At 38.4% G+C, this 27889-nt stretch overlaps 3 protein-coding genes across 5 annotated transcripts in view; 1 reads left to right on the top strand and 2 right to left on the bottom strand.

Annotated features, from left to right (window-relative positions):
- Nucleotides 1-2760: 2760 nt before the first annotated feature.
- msx1a (muscle segment homeobox 1a) lies at nt 2761-4794 on the top strand. The gene is made up of 2 exons (XM_059328942.1): nt 2761-3305; nt 3513-4794. Exons 1-2 carry the CDS (start codon nt 2873-2875, stop codon nt 3929-3931), a joined length of 852 nt encoding a protein of 283 aa, XP_059184925.1. The 5' UTR covers nt 2761-2872; the 3' UTR covers nt 3932-4794.
- Nucleotides 4795-11525: 6731 nt separating this feature from the next.
- Nucleotides 11526-13760, bottom strand: LOC131968180 (cytokine-like protein 1). The gene is made up of 4 exons (XM_059328947.1): nt 13523-13760; nt 13372-13416; nt 12434-12580; nt 11526-12342 (listed from the first exon to the last, which is right to left on the bottom strand). Exons 1-4 carry the CDS (start codon nt 13658-13660, stop codon nt 12241-12243), a joined length of 432 nt encoding a protein of 143 aa, XP_059184930.1. The 5' UTR covers nt 13661-13760; the 3' UTR covers nt 11526-12240.
- A 286-nt stretch (nt 13761-14046) lies between these two features.
- LOC131968169 (limbin-like) overlaps nt 14047-27889 on the bottom strand; it is a 29514-nt gene continuing 15671 nt past the window's right edge. For 2 of the 3 annotated variants that reach the window (XM_059328925.1, XM_059328926.1), the window contains 7 exons: nt 24405-24548; nt 23400-23627; nt 23024-23256; nt 22835-22922; nt 22491-22666; nt 16130-16231; nt 14047-15887 (listed from right to left, as the gene is read on the bottom strand). In XM_059328925.1, coding sequence (XP_059184908.1) covers nt 15476-15887; nt 16130-16231; nt 22491-22666; nt 22835-22922; nt 23024-23256; nt 23400-23627; nt 24405-24548 — 1383 coding nt within the window. In that variant the 3' untranslated portion in view covers nt 14047-15475. The remainder of the gene's footprint in view (nt 15888-16129; nt 16232-22490; nt 22667-22834; nt 22923-23023; nt 23257-23399; nt 23628-24404; nt 24549-27889) is intronic. The other variant, XR_009394024.1, reaches the window with a different exon arrangement.

The following is a 27889-nucleotide window of genomic DNA, read 5'->3' as shown; positions in this document are numbered from 1 at the left end:
ACATCAGTCTTCTAAAAAGGACACTGTTTGGGATGCTAATTGCCACTAACATTGTTTTCCAGCACTGTTGTCCCTCTGTTCACAAGATAAATACACTGGGGACAATGATAGCAGGGCAGTCAAGGCCCACAGGTTCAATAGATGTTCATTAAAATCAACTTTTGGCCGAGATCATAGTTAAATCATCACCTGATGACAAGAGAGAGTGGTGTGTGAAGCAGACAACATAAATTATAGAGTAATCTATTCAGATGCCTTGGGACTGTGGTCATCAAATCAGAAAACATCAACATGGAGGAATAAATCACAGTCCTGCAGAGTTTCAGAATCAAACGTGATTTATGGGTTTCTGACCGACTTCACACCACAAGGAAAAATTAGCAGGCTACGCGTTGTTGCTCCACGTTAACAAACAGCGCGCGTTTAATGCGTCTCATGTGTGCCTATTTGTGTTTACGCGCACTAGTTTTACGAGTTGGTTGCCGGAGGGACAGGTTAAGTGTTTGAGCCCCAAGCAGAGGGGACTTCAGACGGACGCGCCGAGCCCGGAGACTCCGGTGACTTCAAAAGCTTTTTCGGAGCAAATGCCGCTCGTTCCAGGTTAGAAGCTTTAAGTGTTTCCAAACACACTGCAGCTGCACGCCGAGGCCCTGCTACCTGCACACACACACACACACACACACACACACACACACACACACACACACATAGGCCTACATACACATACAGAATGTGCTGTGGAAAAAATGATAAATTAAGAATTGTGTGTTAAGGTTTATAAACCGACTGGAACCAGGAGATCTGTTGTAAAATGCAAAACAAGTATTAGGGAACACCTGTGGCTGCAATTTAAATATGAATGTGACAACCGGAAGTCAAAGTAGGCCCCTACCTGTTTGAAGAAACATTAAATAGGCTACATTAAAAAACTGATTCATTATTCCTATAATTTATATTTTAAATGCCATTTATAAACGCAAAAACAAACAAACAAAAAAAAACAATTTCCAAGCTTAATTTCTTTGATTTGATTCCACTTCCGCTACAATTACCACAATAAAAGAACACACCAAAGGGAAAATCATTTCCCTTATCGTGTCATCTTAATCGCCCAAACATGCAAAACAGCTACATGCCTGCCTTTTAAGAGTCAACGTGTCACCTTGGAATGTTAAAGTGAAGGAAGCAATTTTAGTATTCCAGCCATGACTATAGCTACACCACAGCAAGTTGAAACTTTATGAGGCATTGGTGGTGTCGGCGCTCCCCTTGTGGTCCTGGAAGAGGGTTATTTTAATTGGTGAAGTTAGGCACAGGGACAGAAAGATTACGAGGATGATTGGTTTGAGGTCTCGCAAGACAATCCCCACTGTATTTAACGCAACGCATACTCCTACACAAAGAGCAGACAGGGATCTTATGTGTATGTTGGGAAACACTCGCACCGAGGAATCCTTTTAGTAAGGGACTCTCTGAGAGCAGCCAGTGGGCGCTGACCTTTTCTTCTGAGGAGCCTACTATTACACCGACTATAGCGCTCATTTGAATAGATGGAAATGGCGTGCGATCGGCTGAGAAAAAGCTAATTTTTCAGGCTGAATGGCTCAGTGTCCCTGGGCTAGGGCGGGTAGAGGAGGAGGCGGTGCTGCGCTCTCGGTGCGGGTTCAACTTTTTCAATAGTCTCCCTAAAGCCGAGCGCTTTGATCCGGGCGCTGCTGGCGCCTAAAAACAACATAACTTGTCTGCCCATTAGGCAGACTGACAAATCGTGACAGATTGTTTATGCGTGGCAATTAGCGACGCAGACGCTTTCCTGAGAACTGACTACACAGCAAAAAGGTGATCTATTTCCACGTTTTTACTTTAGGATTTGTGAATCTAAAACTTATATTAACATTTTTTATGTGAAGTTAAACTTCATGCTGTGTTTTCCCATTCTACATGAAATATAGCCGAGCATATGGTATATTTTCTGCAAGCGATAATAATAAAAAAATACCCTCTTTTTTACTGCAGATAATGAGAAGGTATAGCCAGGTAAAAGCAATGACAGTCCTGGGTTAAATCTCTCCCTGGCTCCACGCTGCCTCCTCCTCCCCTCTGCCCCCAGACTCCACATCATTTTTGACTTTAATGGATGTAGTCAAAGGGGAAAAAATCCTAGTGATCCCTCCCCCAAGCCCGATAATTACCCCTAAATGACTGCGAAGGCCTGTGTGTTTCAATCTGATTAGAGCCCCGCAGCCATCAATAAACAGCGCGCTGCAAGAGGTTCATCACATAAAGAGCGAGCAGTAAACTGTTGTGCAACATTCAAACCTCACTACAGCGAGTTTTTAAGCACATGGGCCAGGGACAGTCATCATAAGAGTGGACGCGAATAAAGCATGACAAAACGTTTTGGGGCAGAAAAGTTAGGAAAGATGGCATACAAATTGTGGGGAATAATAAAATAATGCACATGTCTATAGCTCTTATTATAAAATGTTAATGCATTAATGACAGGATAAATATAGGTTAACCAACATCATTTCAAGTCTTGATGAAACCATGGCTTGTTAAGTTTGTTGTGTTTATGTTTATCTGAATGTGCTTGTTTTTTAAATAAAAAAAGAAAAAGAAAAAAAAGTAACTATTGTTAACTTCCCCACTGATTTTTTTTGTTGTTGAGTCTCACAGGGACCAGCCCATCTCGCTCCTGATTGGCCGCCTCCCTCTCCACGCCTGCCTTATTTTAGCCCTGCACTGCAATTTGGTCACATAAACATGAGGATACGGTCACCCTAGGGCGCACCGCAGTAACTTTGTGTGTAACTCTTTCCCACTGTACCCACGAGACTCAACTCTTCACACCAGTGCCAGTCGGACCTGTATGGCCCCATCGATCGCCATGTCAGCTTTGACCGCTGCTTTGAAAACCGAAGATCTCTCTCCCCGCTCGGTTCTCGTCAGCAGAGGTGAGATGCAGACCAGCCTGAGCCCCGCAGAGGAGCCCGTCAAGCCCAAAGTTGCTATTTTGCCCTTCAGCGTCGAGGCGCTCATGGCTGATAGGAAGCCCAGCAGAGAGGTAGCATCCCCGGATGCCCCGTCCGTCCCCGGGACGTCCCATGCGCTGGGAAAGGGGATGCGAATGGGCTCTTTTGGAAGTCTGGATACTTCAGTTCCTGTTTTACCCATGAGCTCATCGTTCTCAGTTGGCGACATCATGAACATGCCAGAAGACGTGTTGATTAAACCGGAGAGCCCGGACAGTAACGACAGGACTTCATGGCTACAGAGTCCTCGTTTCTCTCCAACACCTCCACGTAAGTTTGTTGTCAGTGCCAGAAATAAATATGATCTGTGTTAAATATGTGTAATGATATCCTCTTTTGGACCAGGGATGTGATTTATATATCTGTCGACACGCTCTACACTTGAAAACTCTAATCTGATCCATTTGTCCTATTTGGGTTTTGTCATTACGCACTGCGAGCCAAGGTTTTAAATGAAAGCTTTTTGTCCTCTAACAGGAAGGCTGAGTCCTCCAGCTTGTCCCCTGCGAAAACACAAGACGAACAGAAAGCCCCGGACCCCCTTCACGACGTCCCAGCTGCTGGCCCTGGAGAGGAAGTTCCGCCAGAAGCAGTACCTTTCCATCGCCGAGCGCGCAGAGTTCTCCAGTTCCCTCAACTTGACGGAGACCCAGGTCAAAATCTGGTTTCAGAACAGGAGAGCCAAAGCCAAGCGGCTGCAGGAGGCAGAACTTGAAAAACTGAAAATGGCAGCGAAGCCTATGCTGCCTCCGGCTTTCGGGATTTCCTTTCCTCTCGGTGCGCATGTCCCCGGGTCCTACGCAGGGTCTCACCCGTTCCAGAGGCACTCGCTGCCGGTTTCCCCAGTGGGACTGTACGCCGCTCACGTCGGATACAGTATGTACCACCTCGCTTGACATAGACCGAGGACGACGGGGCACGTGCAGTGGGACACAAGGGGGGTTTAGACTACTTTCTGATGGGCCTCGAACGAGAGAGGGGGCTCACTTCGGACAGGTGAGGTGACACTAAACGCGAAATAAAGAGGCATCCTGGCGGTGAGCTCAGTGTCACAACTTGTCAAGGGGCAAGACCCCCACACAGACCCCCTTCTGAGGACCTTGAAGTTTATCCACTTCTCTTGACCTCGCCAGTAAGTTCACTCACTGCAAAAATAATCCAATTTTTTTAGTCATTTAATCTTGAGTCCTAAATCTGTCAATCGACTTCATTATAAAATTTAAGAGCGTGTTGATATTAATCTTATGTCAGAAAATAAGACTAAATGACTTTAAGATGGATTTTTTTTTTGCTGTGCTGATGTGGAAACAATTCAGTACCTGTAGGCCAATGATATATCACAAATGGACAGTTTGGACACTAGGCTGTGTGCCTCCATCAGCAGGTAAAAGGCTTTTAAACCAGCCTCTATGAGACTAATGCGCAGCTCCACATTTTGCGCCAACAAACTCACTACGTTGGGCTTCCATCGCATCATGTGGGCTGCTGGCACACTGCAAAATCAAACATATGTGTTTGCATTAATATCAATGCGTAACTACAGTGGGCTACTGAGTCAAGTGTCAATGAATGCTCTTTGTGAATTTGGAGAACCACAGCATTTGTTTTTTTATAACAGCACTGTCTGTTGTTGGAATGATTCCCTTCGGAAGGGATATGTGTACTGTAAAATAATGTATATTTGAAGAATATCCTCATTTATATTATGAATATATTTGTGACATAACTTAACAATAAATTGTTTATTCTTTTTCATTAAGCAGTTGTTCGTTTTGACTCACACTTGTACGGAAGCCTGTAGACTAGTCATTGTACAAAGAAGTAGGAGAAGGTGTGCTTGAAAAAAATATTTTCTTATTTTTAATGAAAGATTCAGGTAAATATAATATTTTAAATTTTTTTAATCTATTTTTAGGATAAAGTCTGGGCCTGGTGTGAATGTTATAGCCTAACTTATAGGGTCTTTATATAAACAAGTTTAAATGTGGGGGGAAAAGCAAAACATATACTTATTAAGAGGGCTATTAAACCGTGTTATAATAGAAAATATGAATATTGATCTGCATGATATTCTTTTTGCAATATCATGGAAATCTGAAGGCTTCTTGTGACCCACACCTAACAATATTGACAATAACTCCACATTCCTTTCACACTTTTTTACACGTATCTCAGCCTCGCAGTGCTAGTGTGCATTTTAACTTGTCACATATTATTTGGTGGAATGTATTGCTACAGCTGTTGCCTATTGCTTTGAAACAACTAACCTAGATTTTGTTGGCGCCAGAAGAGTTTAGGGGGGTGGATATGTGGAGACAAGCAGTTGTGCTGACTTCAAAACACACCGATAAATATTGGAAAGATTGCTTGTCTGGGCTAAACTGCTTGTAAACAATCCACTAGAGTGTCATTATGGGGTGTTTAGGGTGTAAAATGAGCCAGGTGACACCCCCATTATGGAGAAGACATGGGTGTTAGAACCCATGTGTACAAACATATTACCTTACTGGCGCGCATAAAGAAAATATTTCATCCTGCCATCAGGAAGACTTAGATGACAAAACAGGGATCAGATAGGGAGGAAAATTACAGGCCACCGCAGTGCACTTTAAAAGGCTTTCTCTGGAGTTCTCTGCCATTCAGGCAGGGGTTAAATTGGAGTAAAATAATTGCTGTAATGAGCAATGGCAATCTGCCGCAGACGGAGGCCGGCTCCAGCGAGACTGTAGCTCCAGGCAAGGCGGAACTTTTATCATTCCTAAAATGTCAACGGGGGACTGGGACGGGCAACACTTCTCCTCTCTGCGCTGTGATTTCCTGCTCAGCGCTGACAGGCTGCTGTCCTAAACAACAGCCTGTTACTGTCGGGAAAACATACAATTTATCTACAACTCAATTCTATAATTTTAGCACGCATTTATTTGAAAATAATTGAAATTTAGTGTTTTTTTCTTAGATTTTACGCTAAATGTGGATGTTTTTTTGTATTTTGCTCTGACAGTCTCGCCTCCATTCTATCCATGGGGCATGAATTAATACATAATCCCTGACAATACGTTTAAATCACACGAATGAACGCTCTATCTGAAAAGAAAGAGAAATTTGACACAAAAGAGCCAAAGGGGATCCGTCCATTCTTTCAACTCTTTCATTCCTTTGTCGCCGGCTCTCAGTCTTGCCAGGAGCCCAACAGAAAACAAAACTCACTTGTTTATATCATCCAAAAGATCACAGGAGGCTGTTTGACTCTGCAGTTAAAACCCCTTGATCCCCAAGAAAAAAGAAAATGGGTTATTAGAAGTGGCCTATACAGCTCGGATGGATGATCATTACAGCAGAGGAGTGAGTGGATGTTTAACAGACCTTTAACCTTTATTCTGTCTTTTATTCTCCCCACGACGTATACAGAACACGTCCTGGGACACTTATAAGCTGAGTTAATAAAGGTTATTGTAATTATGTGACAAAGGTTTATAGGCCTATCTGTATATTCTTCAACACAGTGTTAAAAATAGGCTACTTTTATTGAAATATATTTAGCCAGACGTTATGTAGCCTACAAAAAGGGTCATATATATATATATATATATATATATATATATATATATATATGACACACAATTTAAGCTGCATGATATTGATAAAATAATAAAAAAAATTGATAAAAACATTTTTTTCTGAATGAATATATATTTATATGAATGAATAAGTTAAAATTATTTGACACGCCAGTTAATTGAAATAAGTCGCTGTTAGAAAAAAATATCCTATATAGTTCTTCACAAATTATCTTATATAAAGCATCACTTGCCTTATTAACAATGTGGCTCCACATTTTATGTTACTTGTAATGAAATAAATTGTATGCCTATGTTAATATAAATGTTGGACCGGCTGTTGCGACTGTCAATTTTTACCCAAAGTATAAGACGCGGTTGCCAAGATAATTAGTAAAAAAGGATACGTTCAAAACACTACATACATAGGCTACATTATAATTATTATTTCATTGAAATGCGGTAACATTTTGACCTTACAATAATCTCAAGACAAATCCATGAAGTTGTACGAGCAGAAGTTACTTTGTTACTATCAGATACCACACCACCACCTTCTGTTCACAGCCGGGGTAACAGAGAAAAAAACTTTTTCTTTTCGATAAAACATATAATGTCTAAATGATAAAAATCACCCCAGCCAACAAACGATTACGCTATTCAAATAATACTTATTCAAATAATAATTAATAGATATAATAATAATAATGATATTGTGAGTATGCCTATACTTGTTGACTTTGGGCATTTAAAAAAACAGGCAAAAATGAACAAGTGAATGAATCTGAGCAATAATAATTTTATTTAAATATCTGTGGCAAAAACAAAACAAAAAACAAGCAATTAAAAACTATTTTGTGAAAGACCTTTAAATCACTGGGCCCTTAAATAAATTGCTGTGATTGCAGCTTTTCCTTATTTTTTTCGAAACGTTAGCTATTTAGCGAAAATGTTTTGGTTTTTTAAAGAAGAGAAGAAAAAAAGGTATGGGCAGAAATGGGAAATATGATTTTTTTCATTTATTTATACAACATGTTGACTGAGTCCTAATACGGTGGGTAAAATAAAGGCGTTCGGATGCAGGAAAATGGTTAATATTTCCGTTCAAATGATATATAAATAACGACTAATATTGCAAGTGTATTAACACGGACGCGCAGTCATGTCCTCGCTCTGCAACGTAATATACAATTCCGAGTCAAAGCCACGTGCTGTAAAAACTAGCCTATTAATAATGCAGCAAGAATGTTATAAATCACTGTTCAGTTACCAGTAAAGATAGCCATCATCACCAATTTCTCGCGGCTGCCTTCACCAAAAAGACCTATAAAGTCTGCAGCAGAAAACCAGATGTTCTCATATACAGGGAATGTACAGAAATATCAAAGCAATGACACATTTAAAAAAATGAAATGGAGTAAGCTCAGCATGAAGTAAGACTGTCACAGTAAAAGTCAATAGTAAAGGAGAGATATGATAGAAATGCATTATTGTGTTGGACTTTATATGGCATGCACCAAACGGGCCTATATATGTGCTGATCGGGTGAAGATCTTAAAAATATATATGCAATAATAAACACTGCTTTCACAATATATAACTACTACATCGATCTATTATTAAGCTTGAGTCATTTCACAATTGTGACACAACTGTTTCCTTCAAGCAGAACGTTTAGTTTTCTCTGATCCACCAGTGAGGAGTAAAGGTGATAAACCCATTCATTTTGTGCTGTTTGGCCTGCAGTGTCCACTAGAGGGCAGTGGAGTAATAGCCTTTTGCATAAAAAGGTTTTTGGTGAGTTTGAGTTTGAGTTTGGTCACTTATGCCAAAGGCTGCAGCTATGAACCAATGAAATATCAATATAATAATGCCCCAGTGGTCGATTACAACTGTTTCTGTATGTTTTTCCGATTTGTGAATTATCAGAAATCTTCCACTGACCCTTCATTCAATAATCACTTCAACATGCAAGTCAATGGAACGGTTTGTTTGTTTGTTTATAAGGTGCATTTACTGTTGTCAGGAAGGGGAGCTTTGCTCTTATATGTGAGTTTTGAAAACCAACCAAATTTACTGAGCAGGATAATTACAATAGTGTGCAGAATTTGCCAATAATCTATTGGAAATTAAGGGGGGAAACATTTTCTTATGTGGACTAATGAGGCAACATTTCTTTTAAGATGCAATAAAGTGCTAAATGTGATGGAAAATTGCCTGAAATCCCCCATAAACAAAACTGCATCAGCATTGCTTTAATGTAAATAGGTTTCTGATCTGTCCTTTACAAGGTAATTCATTTCAACAAAGCAAAGAATGATTATTGTCAGCCTCCAGCTAAGTTGTTGTTTCTTTTATTGTGCAGCATTTTTGGTGCAGGGTCACAGAACATTTAATTGTTAAATTACCTGGCCTCCCGTGGTTTAAATGCTCTGCTCTGGTTTCGACTTAATGATAGAAAATAACGTGGATTCTGCGGCCCTCTAATGATGATCAATAAGCACAGCAATTAATCTTTATAACTCCACTGTGGGCTGATTTCCTAACAAGCCACATGCTGCTGACTAACATTTGAGTTTTTGTAGGGTTAGTTAATTACGCTAGCAGAGAGGGGTTCAGACCTGACGGTTCAGAAGTGCAACAACTTGATTCTTGGCACAAAAAGAGAAACATGCTTATTGCAACACGGGCTCAAGTTAAACTGCAGGTTGTTAAATGATTATGAACATGAGTATGTGTTTTAAGATAAGAAAAAAAAACAGGACTGATGGAGCTGTGAGAGTTTTCTAGTCCCAATGTTTAAAGAATGTTTAGAGGCTGTGGCATAATTGTGAATGTTGCATTGGGCTATTAGAAAATATAAAGTGGTAAACATCTAGGCTTGCTGATTTAAACAACAATACAACAAGTTTAATGATCTTTGTGGATCCTTGTGTCTTCACTTAATATTGTAACATTTTGCTGTGACCTCTGAAACATAGTTCATTCTCAAAGCAGGAAAAAATGTTGATCTATTCAACACAAAGACTGCAGATTTTACTATGTTGTGACTATATTATGTCATTTGCTGCATTTCTCTTATCAAATTAAATCTAGTTACGGTCAGTAAAACAAACAAAAAGAGGTGGAGGCTTTTAACAGCCATCTGTCAGTAGCACCTTGACATAAACTTCATGTTTAGTAGAATAAAATGATGGAAAGCAATCCCCATCTGATGTGTAGAACTACAACAACCAGCGCCACCTTCTGACAGATCAAGGCACTGTCAAACTCCCTCCAAGGATAAACACTGAACATGCAGTTTTGCCAACTAATGGTAAATTGATGACTGTTGCATAGGCACCCTGTTTCTTAATCAGCTTCCAGAAGGGCCTTGTGAACGATATCTGCACAGTTTCTGCACAACAGGTACCTCAAAAAACATTTAGAAGCATTTGGATGTGTGCAGTTTTTAAGCTCTCCTGCACCTTGCACAAGGCGTGTGAACCTGTCATCATGTAATGTAGCAGGCTGCAGGATTAAAACATGACCTAGACATGGCATACAAGCCGTTTATGCCATCAGAAAAGCCATATGCAAACTTGGGACAATGTAAAGCATCTTAATTCCCATCTGAAAGCATTTCTGTAATGCAAAACATGTCAACATTGGCAGTACCAGGCTCAAGCAGCAAAGCAACAGAAACTGTAGCTCCCTATATGGGACAGATGCTTCAGCAAAACATGCAAGGTAGGATAAATGGGAGGTAAATGCTTGTTTGCGTAGACAATCATATAAGCAACACAAGTGTGTTGTCGAAAAGGCAAATAACTCTTAAACCTTGATATTGTTAATATGTTTGTGAAATTAAATATGCCGCTGATTGCCAAGTCATAATGGAGAGTCTTTTATAGGGTGGAGGTTGTCAAACAAGTCACTGCTGGAAGCTACACTCAGCATTGCCAACAATAACATGGGCCTCATTTGACAAAGACAAAAGCTGGCTAAATGTTCACTGGGATAGATTACCTGAAACAAGTAAATTCAAGTCCCCACAATTAATTTTCATGCGTGTATTGGCACTGTGCTAACATGAATGGAAACCAATAGCCTTCATGGAAAGAATGGATTATCTCGAGTGGGTGGTGTCCAGGGGCCTTTGGCTAGCGTTGGGTTGGTGTGTTTTTAAGGGTTAGTTACACACATAAAACATCATTTTAAAAATCTCAACTATTCCTTTAACAGAAATGCAGAAAAATACCAACAAAAAATGCGGGTACAGTAAAAATTGCTCAGCCTGTGAGCGGGAAGGGCAAATTCTGTTACATATTTAGAGTCTTAATGGCCCTGAATCACAGAACACTTTGAATATCTGTTTAAAATACACTGAGCAACTTTCCTTCTGCATACAGATTATACAGTTAGACCAGCAGAGGGCATCAGAGGCTGCAAATTAAATCAGATAGGCAGACCTTGTTCCCAAATCCAACATGTCATAACACTGATATCAAAATAATCACAACTGCGCCTACATTTATGAGAGTCAGGATTGTGGTTTGTGTGAAAACCACATGGCTTCACTTCCAGTTCATCAATCACATTTTCATAAAAGTTTACTTTGCTTTGCAGAGGGAACCCACTGCTGCACTTGGACCTAAACAACATTACTTAAATTTGCAATTGTATTTTAGTTTAGTGGTGACAAAACTTCATACTGAATCAATAAAAAATAAGATGCAGCAGTAATTTCAACATGCTGAGTGAAAATCTGAGCATTGGTCAGAGTGAAAAGAATCTCCCCCATGTAAAAAGAAAAAAAAAGAAGAAAAAAAAAGCATTAAGCTGATTCAGACTGGACACGGGCCAGTTTAGTCTCAGTAGTTAGTGTTTCCCAGAATCAACTGGCAGACATTATGGAAAAATCTTTAGAGGATGAAACAAATAAAAGCTGATACATAAAGAGAAAGAACAGTTTATTACATAATGTTAGTCATGTATAGATTTACATTAAGAGTACATAAACAGGCAAGTTTCTAATGTCTATAACAGTGAGGGCTCTATTTTATATCCATATGGCTTAAGACCATGGGAAAATAATATGTTCAGCTTTGGTAAAAGCAGCAGCACAGTTGTAACATCTTGGGAATAAAAAAAAATATCTCTAAGTGAGAAAATTCTGAAGGAGCGGGCTCTACAACTGTGTGAGAAAATATCTTTCTTGCATAACATTTTCAACCACCGTGTCCAAGTCTTCAAATGTTTACAAAATGCTGTACAGTGCTCCTTTAAGACATGTTAGTCAGTCCAAGGGTTATGGCAACACAACATATTTCTCTTAATGACACATGAACCTTTGATCAGCCCTGGTAAGTAAGCAGCGGTTAAGCCCGGCTCACAAGCATCTCTTATTGGTTTATTATTTCAAGGTTTTCATCGGCATGGTTGGCATTCAGCAAATTTCCTGTGGAAAGTTCTGCACTCCTTGCTGGAATGTGGCCACACGTCCCCTAACATGAGTCTGCAGCTAACACGGAGCCAACTAGGTAAAACATGAAACAGCATGGTGTGTATTGTTTGTGGTGCATGCTGTGGTGTGTATTGTACATGCGTTACCCTTCTACATATTGCTGATGTGTTTTAATGAATGTAACATGTGCCCTGTGTTTTGCTCATCTCTCCTCTTGCAGCAGTTGAAGCCTGTCCTCTGCATAGTATGGGCGGCTGTGTCCAGTGTCAATACCTTCACAGTCATCTGTGAAAAACACCAGGTCCTGCCAATGAAACAAAGTCATGCGGTGAAGAAACCAGAGGCTGAGAACAACAAGATTAAAAATACTGCAGGGGTTTTTAAGATGTTCTTACCCGATAACAGATTCTGGTGATGATGGTGTACAAGTTCTGGACTTTACGTTTCAGCAGAACCATTCTGGGACGCTCTCTGCAGTACTGGTTAGGATGGTTCAGCACCACGTAGAGAAAGTCACGGAGCTTGGTGGTGACGCATGCGTTCTATAAAGACAAAACAACTCTTATGAAACGTTCTCTTAAACTGTTCACAATTATCTACAGAGTTCTCAATTCCTGATCGGAGAGATCATTTTTGCTGCACAGTACGTTCACTTTTTAAAATCTAGAGTACCCAAATAACCGTTAAACATACAAACATAACAGATGATTTTGTTATAATACACATTGATTGGCATTGAATTTGCTTCCTGTGCATGGTGAGAGTGAAACCCTCCCTAATCTAATCTAACTGGGATTTTACCAACCTGTTGAATTTACTCCCTTAAGCTCTGGTCATCAGTAAGGGGAAGGTGGTCGTTAGTAGAAAAAAAGATTTATAAATGGGGCTTAAACTAAGGTTTATTTATTGACAAAATAATCTTTGGTTAGAACTGTAACGTTCACCCTTATCATGCACAGAAAGCATATGCAATGCAAATCAATGTATAGCATGACAAAATCATTATGGATCCATGGCCTGTGAAAAAAACTAGTGAAAAATTACAAAAAAAAAAAAACTTTTCAATTTATAGTGATTTAAAAAGAAACAGGCATTTCCATATTTGAGAGGATGAAAACAGCTTTTTTATTAATCATAATAAATTTTTTTCCATGCAAAAATTGCAAAAGTTAAAGAAAACTTTTGCAATTTTTGCATGAAAAAAAAAAAGTTGTAGATTTTTTTGTCAATTGACTTATCGATAAGTGGATCATTTGTTGCCACTATAAATATTCCCAATTTCCTATTCCTATCCTGTCCTTACATGATATGTAATGCATGGTTTAAAACTTACATGCACATCAAGGAAGATCGTTGGTAGAATCTCAGCACACGTTTTCTGCAACCCAACAAACAATAATTATCGTTAGAATACATGTACACAGTTAATTCAGCCATATCTGCAGAATGTGACTATGCAATGTAAAGGGCGTGAAATTGCTTACCGTGCGCTGGTAGGTGTGTATTTTATCCAGCAGAGTCATGATCTCCTCGCTCAGGCCGCGCGATCTGGAGTAGCAGGTCGGAGGCGCGCACTCCGACAGCCACACAAAGCTGAAGAAACACACGAGTCCCAGCCGCATGTCGGATTATACTGCTGCTACTGCTGCTTAGAAGTGCGTGTACAGTCAACAGGGATTCAAATAGTAACGAGGAGGACTTGCAGCAGTTTTAAGGATGCAGTGGCAGAAGGAAAAAAAACGATGGCCGATGACGTGGAAGCGCAACGAGACTGGGGGAAACATTTGGGGTCTGCTGTGTTTTGGAGAGCGAACACTGTGTTCATGCACGCGCCAAATACCAGAGATGATTGAGCTTCTGCTGATAACAGCCAAAACATTGGCAACCTTTAATTCACCCTGTTATCTGGCTTGTAAAAATGCCAATCATCAAGTGACATTAGTCAAGTCAACCACTGTACATGCCAGCACAAACGGGGAAGTTGTGTTCGTAGTCATAAAGTTCATAATCAACATAAAAATGTTTATTGAAGAAAATGTATTCAAACTGTTGCACATGAAGGAAGTTGAATTTGGATACATGCAATGTACCTTTGCATTTGGAGTTTAGGAGGAATAAAATGCACATCAAACCACACAAACGCAGTAAGCAATCTCATGTCTGGAGTTTTGAATTTAAATAATAATACTCTATATGAATGCAGTACACACAAATTCTACAGGATGGGGGTTTTATCTGTTCTGTATGTGCCAATGCGATGAAACGTATATTTTTAGTCTATCGGAAAAAAATGAGGAACTTCCTCAAAGTATCTTTTGAAAAACCTTATTATTTGGGACAAAAAGTTATTATTTCACAATCTGCAAGTCATTACTTTAAGATACTAAGTCATTGTTTTGAGAATGTTTCTGATTATAAAGACTTATTGGATATTTGTTTTTCTCAGGCTTACTTTTCATCTTATTTTTTTTCTTTTACCGGGGGAAATGTGCTGAACCAATATGTTTTGGGGAAGAGAACCATGAAAGCCCAAGTCTGTACTTAAGTGAACTTTCACCACTATATAAAAGCTGTCAGTTTAACCCATAAGAACCCACGGTGACACTCATGTAACAAACACTTTAAATATTCTAGAACAGGGGTCTCAAACTCAAATGATAGGGGCCGCTGGAGGCAGTATTAAAATGACCCAAAAAATCTAAATTACTTAAAAAAGACACAAAAAGACAGACAAAATGACTTAAAAAGACACAAAATGACCAAAAAAAGACACAAAATTACTAAAAAAAAAAAGGACACAAAATGACAGAAAAAAACTAAATTACTTAAAAAAGACACAAAAAGACAGACAAAATGACTTAAAAAGACACAAAATTACTAAAAAAAGGACACAAAATGACAGAAAAAAACTAAATTACTTAAAAAAGACACAAAAAGACAGACAAAATGACTTAAAAAGACACAAAATGACCAAAAAAGACACAAAATTACTAAAAAAAAGGACACAAAATGACAGAAAAAAACTAAATTACTTAAAAAGACACAAAAAGACAGACAAAATGACTTAAAAAGACACAAAATGACCAAAAAAAGACACAAAATAACAAAAAAAAGAGACACAAAATGACAAAAAAAACCACATCATAAATATGTTCTGCGTGGTTCACTTGGTCTGCGATATATCCCCCATAACTTTCCTTTATGGATAACTGGATCTGGGTTCTTATGGGTTAAGACATGACCATTGCAAACAGTGAAATGTTTGTTAACCTCCATTGTATAACCACCATGAAACATACATTTAGAAAGACACTGAAAATGTTTTGCTATCCAGCAAAACTATTGGATTATTTTGGATTTTAACACTATCAAGTAGCACGATAACGTCCCACCGTAAAAAAAAAAAACGACCTTACAAAAGTCAATGTTTGTCAGTCTCAAGGCAGGTTTGTTGGAGCCACTGAGCCTTTCTTCAGATTGAGAAAGTTCCTTTTCCTTTTTCTTGTCAAAGCACCAACGCTGCCATTTGAATCAGGTGGATCCCTGAACACAAACAGCCTCTCTCCGGTGGCAGGGATGCCCAGTACAGTGCTGGCAGAAGCTGCCATGTATTCCTCTGCTGTGCTTTGCAAGGTTTCATTCACTTTGTCCACAACTCTTTCTTTTTCATTTCGCTGCTGTGTTAGTGGGTTTTCAGTCACGGTGGATTTATAAATAGGACGTTGTGCTTTTATAACACTGTCCTCCTTTCCTTTCTCTTCAACCAGCAGTGGTGCAACATCTCTTGGAGCCAGCAGACGTGATCTAGGGAGCAGTTTTTCCATCAAACTTTGTCTCTTTTCCTGGAGTCTGTGAGAGGTTTGGAGGACAAAGGAGCTATTGTTAGTGGGATTGGAGTGTACAAGTGCTTACCTCATGCATGTGGTCACTGCAGTCGGGCCATATAACTGACAAAAAGATAGACATAGCACATCAACAAAGGATTTGTCTATAATTTTGGTGATCACTGATCTACTAATTCGTCTTGATGACAGTGGAACATTAAGTCTTTATACAGCAGCTGGTAAAACACAGAAATGTGTTGAACTCACCTCTCTCTTTCCACAGTGCAGCTTGGCATATTTGGCATATTTTTATGCACCACGTCTTCTCTCAGTTTGATGGGAAGAAGTCGGTTCAGCCCCCCGGCACACCTGCTCAAAAAGTCATCAATATATAATGAAACTGGCAACTCTGGATACAATCTCTGCAGACAATGATTGGCTTTGATTAAAAAATGGTCAGAGGTGCCTGGATATCTGATATGCTGTAATAACTTTTCCTTGGTTTAGAGGGAGAGCTTTGTCATCTTTTCTATTAAAAGTAAAAGATTAAATATTTAATCTCTTTCTTACATCATGTTAGGCATGTCTAATGAATTAATAAATATGGATAATTCTACCTGCAAAAACACATGGATAGTCTTCTTTAGGATAATTCATATTTTCGATTACCTCTAAAAAGTAGAAGTGTAGTTGCTTTAAAATGATGTTGCATGGACAAAACATCTTCCCAAAGTAAACAAGAACAGTAAGTACAGTATCTGTCAACTGATTACACTGTTCATCAAAGCAAAATGAGAAAGTAAATATTTTGTCAGTAGAGCTTATAGATTGAATATTATAGAATTGATTTCATTCAATTCTGGGTATTTGAGAATTTGATAACACAAGGAGCAGATGGTCAAGACCCCAACTCTAACCACACTTAGCTAAAAAATTATAGAGAGCGTACGGTAATGATCAAATTCAGAGGAAACATACCGTACCAAGACAAAGACAACAAGCAGCAAAAGGGCAAAGTTCTCTTGCAATAACTTAAATTTAATGTATTACTTTTGTGTCCAAAATCAACAAAATTCTCATCAATGGGTTGGTATGAATGTTTATGACAACTTTTGCAACACGGCTTGTATAATATCCTACAAAAATAGCTGCTGCTGTTTAAAACATGCACTGCAAAAAAAGAAAAGTTGGGTGAACTCAAAATTTCAAGGCAACAAACTTCGATAAAATTTTAAGTTGGACAATTAAACTAAATATTTTAAGTTTTGTTTTTGAGTTTGCTCAACTCTGAATTATGATTTCAACTCAACTGTAAATTGTACTAACTTATAATTTTAGATTGTAATAACTTTTAATCCTTACTTCTGCCAACTTCTGCAATGTGCTGAATTGGCACGATTGTAACACCGCTATGAAATGTCAGCTAATGTTGCGACCACAATTTTGAGTTAGCATTGATACGCTAATGGCTACTCTTGTAGCTGTAACAAGCAGCGCCGCTAGCATCTGTTAGCTGCTAGCATCAGTTAGCCGCTAGTATCAGTTAGCCGTTAGCATCAGTTAGCCGCTAGCTTTCGCTAATGACCGAATTTCACCGCTTTCCCGCATTTCACAACAAAGAAATAAGAGTTAGCAGAACTATTGTCCCTTGTTTTGAACCCCAACTTAAAGATATAAGTAACAACAACTCACAAACTTGTTTTTGAGCAGACAACTGGCTTCCTCTGTTGTGCTAACTTACATTACTGCCTTAAATGTCAATAATTTATATTTCCAAGTTTTACCAACTTAAATCACTGTTTTAGGCCAAAAAACACAAGTTGGCTTTTTTGCAGTGTGCTGTTAACACTGTAATATGGAGCTACTTAAGGTTAGGCAACAAAACCACTTCATGGTTAGACTTAAAATCTATTAACTATTAGATGCAGTTAGACCATTGATCTAGAACACAAGTTAAGAAGTTTCCACTGGGACATGAACACTGGTATCATACACCTCCGCTGCCTCCAGCCCTTAATGGTTTGTATGCAACATAAAAAAGGGACAATTTTTATTTACTTTATTTTATTTTAATGCCCTACACCCACACTTCCAGCTTCCTTGCTCAAGCCACACCTAAACTAGACCTTCATTTTGCTGCAGACATATAGAAATATAGACACCTGGCAATATACTGCACTACAGTAGGCATCCCCAGGACTATATTTGGCATGATGACAGATACAGACTTACCGGGTGAATACTGTGGCACAAAGCTGTGATAAATTAAAAAAAAAAACTTACAAAGACCATTTTCTTGAACACGATTCCTTGATTGAGGAAAGAAAAAGGTCAATTTAATGTACTACTTAACTTCTCTAGAAGTTAGAGCAAGCACTTATATTATGTGAACAGCTATATCAATCACAATAATTGATAAGATGATTTTATTCTGCTGCCATCGTCAGATGACTGAGATCAAATCACTTATAGAGATTCAAAGTATGAACAATCCTCAAATGCAACAAACTACATTTGTTTTGATCTAATTAAACATAAGCTACTCATTATATTTAATGTTTACCTGAATTAACATCAGTGAGATTTAAACTAGTACAGAATGAATAAACTATGTTCTGCAAACCAGAAGCAGAAACAAAAGAGCTGAAAAAGAAAAAAAAGAGAGAAAAAAAAGGATTTTCCCCTCTTTTCTCTTTTGGCCAGAAAGATCCAGTTCCCGAGCATGAGACGTTATTCATCAGAACAATAATTCAAACTCAGCAGGAGCCAGACATAAGTGTTCCAGTGAATCAGGAAGAGAGGGAAATTAAATGATGAGTATAATCATTTATCTCTCGGTCTGGGCTTGGGAAAAAGGACTCTTGTGGAACAATGTTCAAACAGTGTTTATATTTGAGACAATGCTTGGAGAGGGGCTTGTTTCAGCCATCTGTGTTTAAACACTGTTTTTATTTAATCAGTGACTTCACTCAGAAAACTACTTTCTTAAACCACAGAACTTGAATCACTGAGACTCAGGCTGCACACTTGGGGCAAGAAAAGTAAAAACTATATTTAATTTGTTCTGTTCCTTTTTCCCTTTAAAAAGGGGGAAAGGAAAATAACGGATGAGGAGACTAGAGCATGACAAAAGCTTTTGTTGTCATATGCATTTTAAAAACTCAAAAGTTTGTTTGCAAGTTGAAAGAGACAGGTTTTTTTAAATGATGCAAAATCTTTCTGCCACACACATCTTATGAAAAGTCTTAATGAGAAAGACTGAAACATAAAGAAAACACCAAAAATCCAAAAATATACACTACCGGTCAAAAGTTTTAGAACAACCCAATTTTTCCAGTTTTTTATTGAAATTCAAGCAGTTCAAGTCAAATGAACAGCTTGAAAGGTAAATAAGTAAATAAAAAAAGGTAAGCTTAACCAAAACTGAAAAATAATGTACATTTCAGAATTATACAAGTAGGCCTTTTTCAGGGAACAAGAAATGGGTTAACAACTTAACTCTATGGAGTCTTGGGCTATTTTGTTCATTTTTTTTATTCTTTTCATGTCTTTGTTAGTCATTTTGTGTCTTTTGTTAGTCATTTTGTGTCTTTTTTTGGTCATTTTGTGTCTTTTTTTGGTCATTTTGTGTCCTTTTTAGTCCTTTAGTCCAACATAAAATGTGATTTTGAATATTTTTTTTTACTTTCAAAACACTATCATGCTCAATAAAGAATTTTAAATGTTGAAAATGTGCATTCATTTCAGAGTACACTGAGACATTAAACTGCATAATTTTCAATTAAATTCTGGAAAAGTTGGTGTGTTCTAAAACTATTGACCAGTAGTGTATGTTATTTCAACACTACCAACTAGAATAGTGCTCAGAGAGCACAAACCTCCACCAAGAACAATGGTGCATTCATGTGCTCCTTGGGTGATCCTATCTTGGGAGGTGGAGAGCCATTCTATCAATGGTGAGTTCATGAGCTTTAAGTCGCAATGGGGACAGACCATGAGGAACACCACAGAAATATCAATGCTGTGATTTTATTTCCAGATGTTTTGAAATTTTGGAGATTTTCGCAAGAAAGGCATTTTGAGGTCACTGAATGGAAAACACTTCTGTTCTAAATCTGCTGAGGAGAAATCCCCTTAGTGTCCTCATACCTAGGAAAGCCTTACATCCTCTGAGAGCCTTAGAGCTCTAGTTTGTGCTTGTGAAGATTCATGAGGTCCCACCAGGTCCCCAAAAATACTCTGAATCTAAATACAATAGGAAGAAATAACACATTTGTACTGCATGAGAAAGACTGCATGCGCAGTAGCGCAACGGGGCCGCGCATGCGCATTGTGCAGAAAAATAAATAAATAAATAAATAAATAATAATAATAATAAATAAAATAAAAAAAAAATATATATTTTTTTTAATTAAAAAAAATTATATAAAAAATAAATCAATAAAAAAATAAAAGAATAAAAAATAAAAAAGTAAAGAAGTAAAAAGGACAGTGGTGGAAGAAGTATTCTGAGTATTGCGCATATTATTTTTAGCCAAGCATGCGCATTGGGGAAAAAAAAAATAAAAATAAAAAATGTAATTAAATTAAAAAAAAATAATAATAATAATAAAAAAGTAAAGAAGTAAAAAGGACAGTGGTGGAAGAAGTGTTCAGATCCTTTACTTCAGTAAAAGTACTAATACCACACTGTGAAATGACTCCACTCCGCTCATTTTAACTACCTAATAAACTTTTAAGTGGTTTAATTTATAAAAATGGGTAATCATTTTAAACGTATCATGTTTTTCATTTTAAATCTTGACCTGAAAAGTAACTAAAGCTGTCAGCTAAATGTAGAGGAGTAAAAAGTACAATATTTGCCTCAAAATGTAGTGGAGTAGAAGTATAAAGTGACATAAAATGTACATAAAAGTACCTCAAAATTGTACTTTAAGTCCAGTACTTGAGTAAATGTACATAGTTACTTTCCACCATTGCTACCTGCCTCTTCTAACTTATACATATCAGTTAGAGTCCTCCTTCAGACACTGTATGAGGATTAAAGGGATAGTTTGTGCGTTATTATACAAAACTTGGTACAATTATTGTCAATGCCCTCCTGAGGATAACCCTTTAAGGTTTTATTGATCGGCCCCTAGGTGGCACTGTGGTGGCAGTCTAATTTCATATTTGGTACCATGGCTACACTATAACACTTAAGGCAATGAAATTCATAGGGGTGGTATAGACTGGCCCCTGTAACGCACACACCCGACGGCAGCATGCCCCGACACGCGTGTACTGCGAGGGCCCGTTCAGTACTGCTTGCAGTCCTAGTTATCGAGTATGTCTGTAAAGTAGAGACTCAGAGGTTCACGGGACCTCTCACGGGAAAATGGCAATGTCAGTTTTTCCCATTTAAGTTGATAAAAGAGTTTTCTACCCCCCTTCCCAACAAAATATTATGAAAATAACACACCTAAGGAATCTTAGGAATCCATGCCATATGATTCCAATATCTTCTCTGTCTGTTCAGGGCCCACCAGTGGACTGCCGGACTACTAACTCCACTATTTGCATGACAACAAGGTCAAAGGTAACGGATCATGTGTGCCGTGAAATGTCTACAAAAATTTTCCCCAACTGTTGTTCCAACTTTAGTACTTGTAAATTTTCCCAGTTGGGAACTCATTTTTCAAACTATTCAAATACCACATGATTCAGCACAAATGCCCTATCTCTTAATGAACGTGAAATAATTTGCGTTTCCTGTGATTTGCATATGCTCCAAAACATAAAAGGGTTCTTCATAGACCAATGCTTCTCCCTTTCACAAAGTTACATGAAAATCCGGCTCGCAATTTTTCCATAATCCTGGTGACAAACGGTCAACCAAAGCAGGTGGTCAAAAACATTACTCCTTGGTGGAGGTAACAACTATCACCTCTCATGAGGTAAACATGTTCCCCTGATGCAGAGGTGTCAAACTCTGGCCCGCGGGCCAAATTTGGCCTGCAGTATAATTATATTTGGCCCGCGAGGAAATACCAAATGACAACCAGAGCTGGCCCGCCGGTATTATACAGCGCAAATAATACTGCAAATCCCAGAATGCTCTGCTGGTGTTTTGGCTTGAACACAGTAGATCAGTGTGTAGCAAACTGAGCAACAATTAAAGTTGTCTTTATGCACTTTTTCTTGCTAGTCCAAGGCTTGAATGGTTGCACATTCATTGAAGGATATTATTATTAGTCATTTGGTTTATTATTGTTATTTTATTCTCACATGCATATTTAGCCTGTGGAAAAAGATTACTGTTAAATTGAAATTTAAAGAAGGCCGCATATAAAATAAAGGGACATACGATTTTTATTTAAATTTTATTTAAGAAATGAATGCCATTGATGTGTTTGTTTGTTTTATTTGATATTCGATTTTGCATGTTTGCAATATTAAGTTATATCAAGCTTTGCTTGTTCCATTTCGTTTGAACTTGTTTAGGTCAATTTTTTCAATAAATATCAATGTTGGCCCGCGACTTTGTCCAAGTTTTAAATTTTGGCCCATTGTGTATTTGAGTTTGACACCCCTGCCCTGATGTGACACTCACTGTGTAAAACTCTGGACATATCCTGAACCTTCTTACCCTGATTGTTCCTGCTCTGCAGACGATGAAGCTGGGTGCTGTTTGGGGCAGAGGGCGTCAGTGATGGAAAGGAGTTCGCTCTCAGGCAGGGTGGGGAGAAGGAGACGCAGGGCCTCTAGGAGAACCTCTGCAGACACCTGACACTGCTTCACCAGCTGAGATGCAAACTCCAAATCCTGAGATGAAGAGCAGGAAACACACCCGACTTAGATACAGTATATTTTCTTTCCTTCTTCTGGCATGCACATAGAAGTGAGAATGCCTCTGTATTTTTATATACCATTCAAATGTTTGCATTGAATATAACATTAGAAAAAAGTCTTAATAAATAATTGGATTCAGACCTGGTCACAGTTTGCATAAAGCCTCCTGAGTTCCATTTGTTCTTTTAAATCTTCCATGGCTTGATTGCTGCCAGTCATTTCCTGCAACCTGAAAACACCAGAGAATTTCAACACTGTAAAATTTAACGGCCTGTGTCGATCCACTGAATTCCTCAGTACTCCTGAGATAACACTGACGTGACAGCTCACCTCTCAGCCAACAGTGCAATGACCTGCTCGCTCTTGTAGAGCGCCTCCTGGAGGATGGACATCATCCTGCAATCCTGCTGCAACTCAAACAGCCTCTCGTCTTCACTTTCCTCCTCCCCCTCATCAGAGTCCTCTCTTGGTACTGCATTTAACTTGAGTCTGGCCCGAGACACTTGCATGCCGTCCAGCTCTGTACTCTCCTTCTGAAGCTGCTGTTCGGCTTCCTCCAGGCCCTGTGGCAAGAGTCAAATTACGCTGTAATAAAAGTCCACAAAATGTAATGAGAAAGTAATTGCTAAGAGGGAAAACGGGAGCAGACCCCCAACCTTGTTATGCTACAACAAAAGGGGTGAACTTGGAGTCAAGCATTGCTTACCAAGCAGTGGTTCTGTATACTCTGAGCCATGTCCTGTCTGTCCAGGCTCTTTCTCTCTCGGAGCTGCTGAATGAGCAGGCTGTGCAGAGTGAGCATTGCTCTGGAGGTCTCCAACACTTTGGTCCTCCTCTCAGCCTTCTGGTAGTGGATGGTAGCCATCTGCATCGCCAGGCTGTCGCCCTGAGAGCGCAGTTCATCTTCTCTCTCGACACGCATTTCCTTCATCACCTGCCAAATTTAGGATCCATTTTAGTCATCTTGCACAAGCTCGACCCGTCTTGTATGCAAGCTAGACACTGAACTTCAACACAGATAGCCAATCACTTTAGAGAAAGTATGGCTTATCTACTGAATGAGCTTAACCCATGAGAACCCAGACCTATTTATCCTTAAAGGAAAATTATGGGGGATATACCACAGACCAATTGAACCACATAGAACACATTTATGATGTTTAAAAAAAATACTACCCCTAAATGTCAAAGATCTGTGATGTGACATATATACATTACATTGGGCGTTTATGGTAATTGTGTTCATGATATTTCTTATTTTAAAATAAATAAGCTAGACACATTTTCTGCTTACAGAAACACAAATTTGCCTTTTTCTTTGCAACTCAAAATTGTGACATTAATAGTGCTGTTTAACAATACATTATTTTTCAGATTTGTTTTTAAGTAACAAATTAATAATAAATAAAAACAAATAACCATTTGCCTTTTTGTTTGAATCTCCATAACATTTATCAAAATTGTGACAGGAAATATGGTCAGAAGAAGTGAAATGCAATACAGGACACCCTATTAATGGGTTAGAATTGTTAAATGGGTTTAATCTTAGATTCTAGAAGATTTAAAGTGTTTGTTACAAGGGTGTCATCATGGGTTCTTATGGGTTAATGTTTAAATGCATATAAGGTTGCAGTCTTCACATCCTTCGTGCCTTTCAGTGACTTCCTGCACTTAACAATGACTTGCAGTAAAAGTTATTTAACAGCTTTACCTTGTTCATGACGCCGCTCTCCGTCTCCTTCTCCTTCTCAAACAGTTGGATCCCATCTTCAAGCCTTTTCTGGAAAAGCAGCAGGTCAGATGTGTCTATTTTCTGTTTGGCCTTGCTGGTTTTCCCCTTGGGTTGCATATTCGTCTGCAAAAACCACATTATCCATAAGTTGGTTGGGAAATGACTCCATGCGTGCTGTTATGATGTGATTAGAAATGAAACCACTCTGTGGAGGCCTTTATTATTTCTGAATAACAATGTGCACTCGTCCAGCAGCCACACAATTGAGGTTAATCGCAGTGTGGTTTGCACTAGTGGTCGGCATTCTCCATTTCTGTCTCATTTGAGAAAGTATTAAATGCACCATTATGTATTACCGCCTAGTGGTTGTATGTCTCCGCCAACCAGTCCAGTTGGAGTTCATATCCATGTCTGTCCCGAATCATATAATATATGTAGCAATTACTTTGAAAGAATTTAATAAAAGGTATAAAGTGTATTTTTGGTCAAAATGGAAGTTTTCTTGACACATCTTTGATTGCAGTGTATAGTTTCAGTGAGAAACATGCCGTCTTCACTTCAAGACAATTTCTACAGAGGTCTGATGGAGCGCTACGTCACATGGTGCAACAACAATCACCTGAAACTCAATATCAGCAATGTCAGCTTTTAATGCAGTGTTGCCTCAGGGATCGAAGGTCACAGACATTCAATACTGGATTTCAGTCTTGCCCCTGAAGTGCAAAGATATCTCCAGATTCTCTGAAGGTTTTATTGATGTTATGGACTGTAGATGGTAGAATCCCTAAACTCCTTGTAATTGTGCATTGGGAGAAATGTTGTTCTTGTTCACAGTTTCTCAAAAGTACTGAACCTTGCCCTCTCCTAGCTTGTAACTAAGCCTTTTGAGGATGCCCCTTTCATACCCAATCATAACACTATCACATGTTGATTATTTTAGGGTGACCATATTTTGATTTCCAAAAAAGAGGACAATCGGCACGGCCTCGAGACACAAATTCAGACAGGCTTCTCGGAGGTTGATGAACATGCTTTATTATGCTTCAATGGTGCAAAATTAACTTCTGTAATAAAATAAAATGAAATCTGTAAAAACTTGTAACAAAATAGCTCTCGTAGACTCTTTTCAAATAAATGAATAAATAATATGAAATAATGTTCTAAATATGAACTCTTCTGTTAGAAAATCTAGCTTCAACAATATATCTCTTAATAACTGCAATAAGATAAATAATAGAAGAGTCTCACAAAGATACTAACTTAACAAACAAAAAGGATCTATACTTTTCATCTTTAGTTGTCTTTGAGCTTTGAGCTTTGAGATCTCCAGCACCTTTATTAGACACTGAGACATATGTGCCAGCTTTGCACACGGTGCACTCCGCCTCCCACCTGTGACGGTACGTCGGAAATTTTTTTTGCAGTTCATCTGTGAAGCTGCACTTACGCTTCAGCATTTCCCGTGAAATGCTGCTCCGCTGTTCGATCTGCCCTCTGTCTGCTCTGCTCTCTGTCTCTCTCTCTGTGTGTGTGCGCGACGCTGACCCGCCCACAAGGCAGCCTCTTGGTAATTACGTCTCGCAAAATTGTGTGCAAAGCGCCGGTCAATTTACGTGCACGTGTACTGGTCCTATGAAAAACAGTGAACACCGGACATTTTCGTGAATTTATAAAACCCGGCCGGACGCCCCGGACAGGACGTAAAAAGTGGACATGTCCGGGCAAAAGAGGACGCTTGGTCACCCTAGATTATTTATACATTTACCTGTAGAATGTTACAAACAGATGTTTGATGTTCCACATCATTCCCAGTCCTTTGTTGCCCCTGTCCAAACTTGCATTGCCGGCATCAAATTAAAGAATCCATAAAGTTTATAAGGCAAAACATTTGCTTCTGTAGAGTTTTCAATTAAATAACTGGAAAAAGGATTAGCAAAAATCTGTTGTTACATACAAGCACTGCATACCAATTTTTTCAGATTCGGGAGGACCAAGAGGCCAAGAGGACGATTTTGCCAAATCTGAACAACTTCCCGTAGGTGTTTATGAGATGATGGAAATCATAATGCTGTGAGCATCCTCTGGATCATATTATACACCGGTACGGATGCATTAAAGAATATCTAATGACATGACACAGAGTACAAGCCTTAGGCCTAGAGACTCTTTCCAAGGGATGGATGAATTACAAGAGAATTACATTAACATTGTAATCTTGTAAATTGAGCTCTAATGTTCAAGAGTTTAATGTTTTAATGTTCTTTTCTAAGAAGAGGTGTGAATCCACAGAGGCCCCACGATATGATTTTATCGTATCATGACTCAATACTTGAGTCATGATACGATACGATACTATTGCAATTTTAAGCATTTTGTGATATGGTGAGTATTGCAATACAATATAACTGTTTAATTGCATTTTGTGTCCACAAAATTAAATTCAATCAAGAATTGTTTTGTCAAATAAGAGAAAATTCTCAGTCTATTCATCTCACTTCAGTTTTTATTTCTCCACAATGAGAGTCAAACCCACAGACTGACCAACAAAGTATTCAGTCAAACTGAACTGAACTGATATCAAACATGTATGGATGACAACAGCTGCAGCATTTTATCAAACTTTCCTCAACTTTAAGCTTCACTGCTCTGAATTTTTTTTAATGAAACAGAGAAAAAGAGCCTAACTTTGCAGCGTTATTTCGACAACTTCCCTACACGATATCCTGACGTGCCTATAGATTCCTTAGATCTTCTAGTTTAATATGATATTATATGAATATCCACTATATTCCTAAAATTGAGCCTGAACCTATCGATACTTGGCAGCAATGAATCGATAATATTACCACGCAAAATATCGTCATACCATGCTGTATCGATGTTTCCCCCACCTCTATTTTGAAGTATGTTAAAATAAAAAGAAAATACTCTATTATAATTTATATTTTGTTTAACCCATAAGAACCCAGACCCAGTTATCCATAAAGGAAAGTTATGGGGGATATATCACAGACCAAGTGAACCACGCAGAACATAATTATGATGTGGGTTTTTTTTTTTGTCATTTTGTGTCTTTTTTTGGTCATTTTGTGTCTTTTTTAAGTAATTTAGTGTTTTTTCAGTCATTTTGTGTCTTTTTTGGTCATTTTGCATCTCTTTTTTAGTAATTTTGTGTCTTTTTTAAGTAATTTAGTTTTTTTCTGTCATTTTGTGACCTTTTTTTTTTTTCAGTAATTTTGTGTCTTTTATGGTCATTTTGTGTCTTTTTAAGTCATTTAGATTTTTTGGTCATTTTGACACTGCCTCCAGCGGCCCCCAGGTAATTTGAGTTTGAGACCCCTGTTCTAGAATATTTAAAGTGTTTGTTACATGGATGTCACCGTGGGTTCTTATGGGTTAACATGGTTGTTCCACATAAAAAAAAACAACTAAGGGGCCGGAAGCATATCTACCCTTTCACCCAG

This window comes from Centropristis striata, chromosome 3, assembly GCF_030273125.1.
Source record: "Centropristis striata isolate RG_2023a ecotype Rhode Island chromosome 3, C.striata_1.0, whole genome shotgun sequence".
Taxonomy (NCBI): domain Eukaryota; kingdom Metazoa; phylum Chordata; class Actinopteri; order Perciformes; family Serranidae; genus Centropristis; species Centropristis striata.
This window is presented reverse-complemented; position numbering and strand designations above follow the sequence as displayed.

Excerpts from the sequence above, each read along its gene's own strand:
- LOC131968180 (XM_059328947.1), bottom strand. The coding sequence starts at position 13,660 with ATGCGGCTGGGACTCGTGTGTTTCTTCAGCTTTGTGTGGCTGTCGGAG. Across the intron at positions 13,417-13,522 it reads TACACACCTACCAGCGCACG|AAAACGTGTGCTGAGATTCT; the intron begins GTAAGCAATTTC and ends GTTGGGTTGCAG. Across the intron at positions 12,343-12,433 it reads TCACCAGAATCTGTTATCGG|GACCTGGTGTTTTTCACAGA; the intron begins GTAAGAACATCT and ends TTTCATTGGCAG.
- msx1a (XM_059328942.1), top strand. The coding sequence starts at position 2,873 with ATGGCCCCATCGATCGCCATGTCAGCTTTGACCGCTGCTTTGAAAACC. Across the intron at positions 3,306-3,512 it reads TTTCTCTCCAACACCTCCAC|GAAGGCTGAGTCCTCCAGCT; the intron begins GTAAGTTTGTTG and ends GTCCTCTAACAG.